At 54.0% G+C, this 4,768-nt stretch overlaps 1 protein-coding gene across 1 annotated transcript in view; it reads right to left on the reverse strand.

Moving 5' to 3' along the window:
- PRRC2B (proline-rich coiled-coil 2B) overlaps positions 1-4,768 on the reverse strand; it is a 52,073-nt gene that overhangs the window by 44,070 nt on the left and 3,235 nt on the right. Inside the window, exons 3-5 of the mRNA XM_014529879.1 lie at positions 3,750-3,852; positions 1,725-1,797; positions 1,247-1,390 (exon numbers count right to left, since the gene is read on the reverse strand). Of these exons, the coding sequence (XP_014385365.1) occupies positions 1,247-1,390; positions 1,725-1,797; positions 3,750-3,852 (320 nt within the window). The remainder of the gene's footprint in view (positions 1-1,246; positions 1,391-1,724; positions 1,798-3,749; positions 3,853-4,768) is intronic.

Consider the following 4,768-nt stretch of genomic DNA (forward strand, 5'->3'; position numbering starts at 1 on the left):
GCAGGGCCCAGGCGGGGTGGGGTAGGGGGGCCTGCCGACCAAGCTATCTTTCTCCATGATGCTTCCAACTGCCAAACGCAGCAGGATCTGCTGGAATCACAGGCCCAGGAGAAGCTGCAGGAGCCAAATGCCTGCTGGTTTCAGTTACCTTGGGTGATGAGTTGAAACATGAAAGGTCCCTGCGTGTGGGACCCTAAGAGTAAGACCGAGGGCGGAGCCACAACACGGGGTTCAGCTCTAGCCTCCAAGCCCCGCATGTGGGCTCGGGTAAGCCCTGTCTGCGTCACCCCTCTGCCCATCTGTTTCTTCCTCTTCTCAGAAGAGGAGATGGAACCCACCCCAGAAGCTCCTCCGAGTTCTAACTGTTTATGGTCCTATAAGCCACGCGTCCTAACTAGACCCAGAAAGTTCCCGTTCCTGGCCGAAGGAACTGGAGGGTGTCTTTGGAGTAGACGAAACGACTCCGCACAGGCCACCGGAAGGCGGGCGCTGAAGGAGAGCTGCACTGTGATCGTTTCCTCTACAGGCCCTCTGCTCTTGGGGGTTAATCATGACAAGCAAACACCAGTCCCGCATATTTCCACACACCCACAAACACACCTCCAAAAAAACAAGAGCCATTTCAGAACCTCTGGTTAGAACAGATAGAAAATCTCATTCCTAAATAACACTTTAAGCCACCCACGGCCCCTAAAAACCTCACCAGCAAGTTCCACTCCACACTCCTGCCCCTCCTGGACCAGACCCCAGAGATGGGCCGTGGAGTCAGCGCTGAGCGGGCCACGCAAGGGCACGTGTTAAAAACAGGACTTCTAAGTTGGCGGGGGTGGGAGGTTGGGAGTCACACCTTGTAACACACTCCCCAAGTGACCCTGATGGCATTCGCGGTTTGGGAAGCTCTGGTCTAGAAAACCGCTCCTGAATCAGGGACCAAGGCAGCTGGCCCTTGGTCTGCCCATCCTTGCCATGACCACCTAGCACAGCACAACTTTCTGATGACAGCCAGGAAGGCAGGCAGGCCTGGCCCACCCAACAACAACAAGAAAGAAGGGGTTACCTCCCGACCAGCCTAGGGTTCAAGTCCAGTGGGTGCAGAGGTCAGGCAAAGGGCAACAGCCACGCTTTCCAGGCAGGGAGCCCGGCCTCAGGAGCCCGGCTGTTTGAGGCCCCGCACACTCCTGTCTGAGGGCAGGAAGGCAAGGGAGATGCTGCGCCCCGTGTGCCCGACGGGCTGCAGCTCACTCACTCTGAGGGCGGAGGCTTGGTCCTGGCCCATACGACAGATCTAAGGCGCCCTTTTCTTTGCCAGCCTTGTCCTGCCCGCCAGCTGCTTTCAGCGTCGGAAATTCCTCGGGAGAGAAGGATAAGAGTCGGCTTGAGCCCCTTAAACCTGTCGAGAAAACCGGAAAGACTATGGAGCCAGGGAGGTCAGCACCAAGGATTCTCCGCCTCAGCAATTCCAAGCACGCCGGCCACGCAGCCAGGAGTGCGGCGCCACATCGGCGTCAGGGCTGGCAGAGCACACTAGGGCTCCCCGAGGGCCCCCAGATGCTGACTGACACGCCTTCAGAATTAGCGCTTCCTCCCTGGGGCCAAGGCCAGGCCCCCAGAGCAGTGACTCTCAGGTGAGAGACTCCACAAAGCTTTAGGCCAAGACAACCCAGACCCAACCGGAATGGTCCCGAGAAGGCGTGCACCCGTCCTGCCCACCTCTTCCCACTTACCACCTTCGTGTCCTGCTGGCTTTCCATTCAGCTGTGCCCATGACTTTGGTCCACCTGGCACTGTATTTGTGTTCTGAAAAAGGAAGAGAATTAGAAGAGCCAGCCCCATCGGCCTGCTGACCATTCCCCAAGCACGTGGGAAGGCGTTCACGACCGCCGCCAGGTTCCACCACAAGGCCCACAAGTCCACGGCCACGTGCGAGTGGGATCAGCCACAGGAGCTCTGCCTTTTCCAACAGCATTCAGCTGACCAGACCCCCTTCCAAATGAAGGCAAAGCTACCACAGAGCTCGATGAGCAAAACCTCACCACTTACTGGATTAGGTACCAAATTAAATAGCTACCCTTTCCCATGACCCCTCCTCTCCAGCCACGCCCGCACGCACTCACAGCAGTGGCTGTCTCTTACCCTTAGTGCAGAGCTGACTGGGTCTAACAAGCCATTTACTTACAGGGAGTTGCCCTGAATGCTTGCCATGGTGGCTGGAATGCCCCCAGGTCTTGCCCAAAGGACCACATAAGGGGACCATGCAGCTGGGGTGGACAGTCCCCCCAGGAGGGCTGCACCTCCAGAGCCAGCAGGAAGCAGAGGGGCACCAAGGCCAACCCACAGCCTCCCATTTGGTGTCTATACGCAGCCAAAGGCACTAAACTGGACGAGGCACCTACAGGGCCAAGGAGGGGTTGCTATTATTGCCAGTGAACGTCATCCCAAGAGAACCGTACAAGCTCTGGGGTGAGGTTTTAGAAACGGAGTCTCCTCTCACCTCCTCTGCATATGAGAGAAAGCCAGGCAGCGGCCGAGAGGAGCTGGCTGAGCACTGGGCAGGGCCTGCGCTACTCCAGGCCGGGCTCCGAGACGGTCCCCAGCACAGTTTCTTTCAACAGACGCCCGGCCCCGCCCCAGTCTCTCCAGGGCTGAGGTCCAGGCACATGTTTTCTGTCAACCAGCTCCCAAGGCAAGTGTGCTGTGCAGCCGGGCTGACAAACGGGCTCCCAGTCTCACTGTTTCAGATTCTGAGAAACACGTGAATTCAACTCTACATACTCGGCAGACCCCGTGGATTCAGGCCAATGAATATGGGGGCTGACAAACGGGCTCCCAGTCTCACTGTTTCAGACTCTGAGAAACACGTGAATTCAGCTACGTACTCGGCAGACCCCGTGGATTCAGGCCAATGAATATGGAGCCTCACACGAATATGATTTTTCTCTTTAATTTCAAAAGTACGGTTTGGTGTTGTCGGGTGGGGTTTCCTTCTGGCAAAGCTATAAACGTCCCCACAGACGGGGGCTGGCGTCTCAGGCCTCCTGCTGCCAGGCAGCACGGCGAGACTGAAGTTCGGTGGTTGGAGTTGTTTTCAAGAGTCTGGTGAGTGCCAGGGGCTTGTCTAGGTTTCTTTTGACCTAAAATACTCAAGACTGTCATCTAGGTTTCTAGCCACCAGCTAAGCATGAGCCCTGCCGGTCTCTGGGACCCACCCAGCCTCCAATGGACTCAGTGTACCGTGAGCTCTTGCTCAGCTCGGTCACGCCTTTCTCTTCAGAAAAACATTTTAATGCATCAACAATAAGCGACGACTGCAGCTGGGCATTTCCCAAGGAGGCTCTGAGACGCGACTAGTCCCTAGAGACCTCGTTAAAAAGGTTTCCGAGGGCAAATCAATTTGGGGCCTGCTGTCCCTGCTGCCCTCTCTCAGTCAGGGTGCACATTAAAGACATCGAGAAGACATCCAACAGGAAAGGAGCTTCTAGATGTTATGTTCCAGACTCCCCTTCCCATGGCCGACCGCTTCCTGTCTGCTTATGGCACAGCTGGGGGCCCTGACCTCTGTATCTACCTGAGCGACTTCACCTTCACAGGAGTCAACAGACTCAAAGGAGGTGTCTGTATTCAGCCCTGTGTGGGGTCTTCTCCATCAGTTTGCCGTTGGTATAAGCAAGTCAAGCAAAGCCACCCTTCTTGGGGGCGGGCGTTAGGTGGCTTCGACATCTGGACATCAGGACAGGGGCTCCAGCACCTACCTCCTGACTGACTGGCTGAGTCGGTTTCTGTAAATTGGAGACAGATTTCTGCAAACCCGGCTGCGGCTGCAACTCCGGCGGCTGAGCGGCCGTCGCACTGGAACTAGACAGAGGCAGGACACACAGGGAGGATTAGATGTGGCACAGGCCACGACAAGGTCCCTCTGCATTTCCAAAAGCCACAGCTGCTCATCAGTGGCTCACTGGGAGCCAGAGCCCTCTGGCCAATAGGAGTACTTCCCCGGGAGACGCTTATGCTGGCAAATACCCCGTCTGCCGTCTACTCGCTGGCATCAACAGGGCAGAACAGGCCTCTGTCTGCAAACAGAGAGCTCATGTCAACAGTGAAGTCATGGAGGACCTGCCAATGGGGAAACTCAGTCACTGTAGGGAGGGGGCTCTGAGTCCCTTCCTCCTGACCAAGCCTCACAGCTCCTCAGGGGGCTGCCTGCTTTGAAACAGCAGATTAAAAAAAAACGGTTACCATCTCTTGGCTTGTAAAATATATTTGCTCATAGCAAAACTAAACTTATCAATACACGTAACAAATTTCTCATGATCTCATCCTCCAGAGAGAAACTCGAAGCAGATTTTTCTCAACATAACAGAGTATTTTTAACACAAGTGGAATAATGCCACACATACAATTCTGTAACTTTTTTACTTAATTTAACATCTTTTCATGACAATACATAGGGACCTACCTCTTTCTTTTAATGGCAGTACAATTGGATGACCATAATTTACCAATCTCCGTTTTTTTCTATTAAAGATACAACCGCAGTGAGCATTTTTGTATAAATATCTTTGTACACCTTTGCATAATTCAGTAGTGTAAGTTCTTAGGAATGGAATTGCTGCATCAAAGATGTTTTGAAGTTTAAAAGGTATTGCCAAACTGCCCTCCAAAGAGAAGCTGCATCAATGTACACCCCATAGGTCATCTTTACTTTTTAATCCTCACCGGAGGATATTTTCCCATTGATTCTTAGAGTGGAATGGAGAGAGAAGAGAGAGAA

This window comes from Myotis brandtii, unplaced genomic scaffold, assembly GCF_000412655.1.
Source record: "Myotis brandtii unplaced genomic scaffold, ASM41265v1 scaffold699, whole genome shotgun sequence".
Lineage (NCBI taxonomy): Eukaryota > Metazoa > Chordata > Mammalia > Chiroptera > Vespertilionidae > Myotis > Myotis brandtii.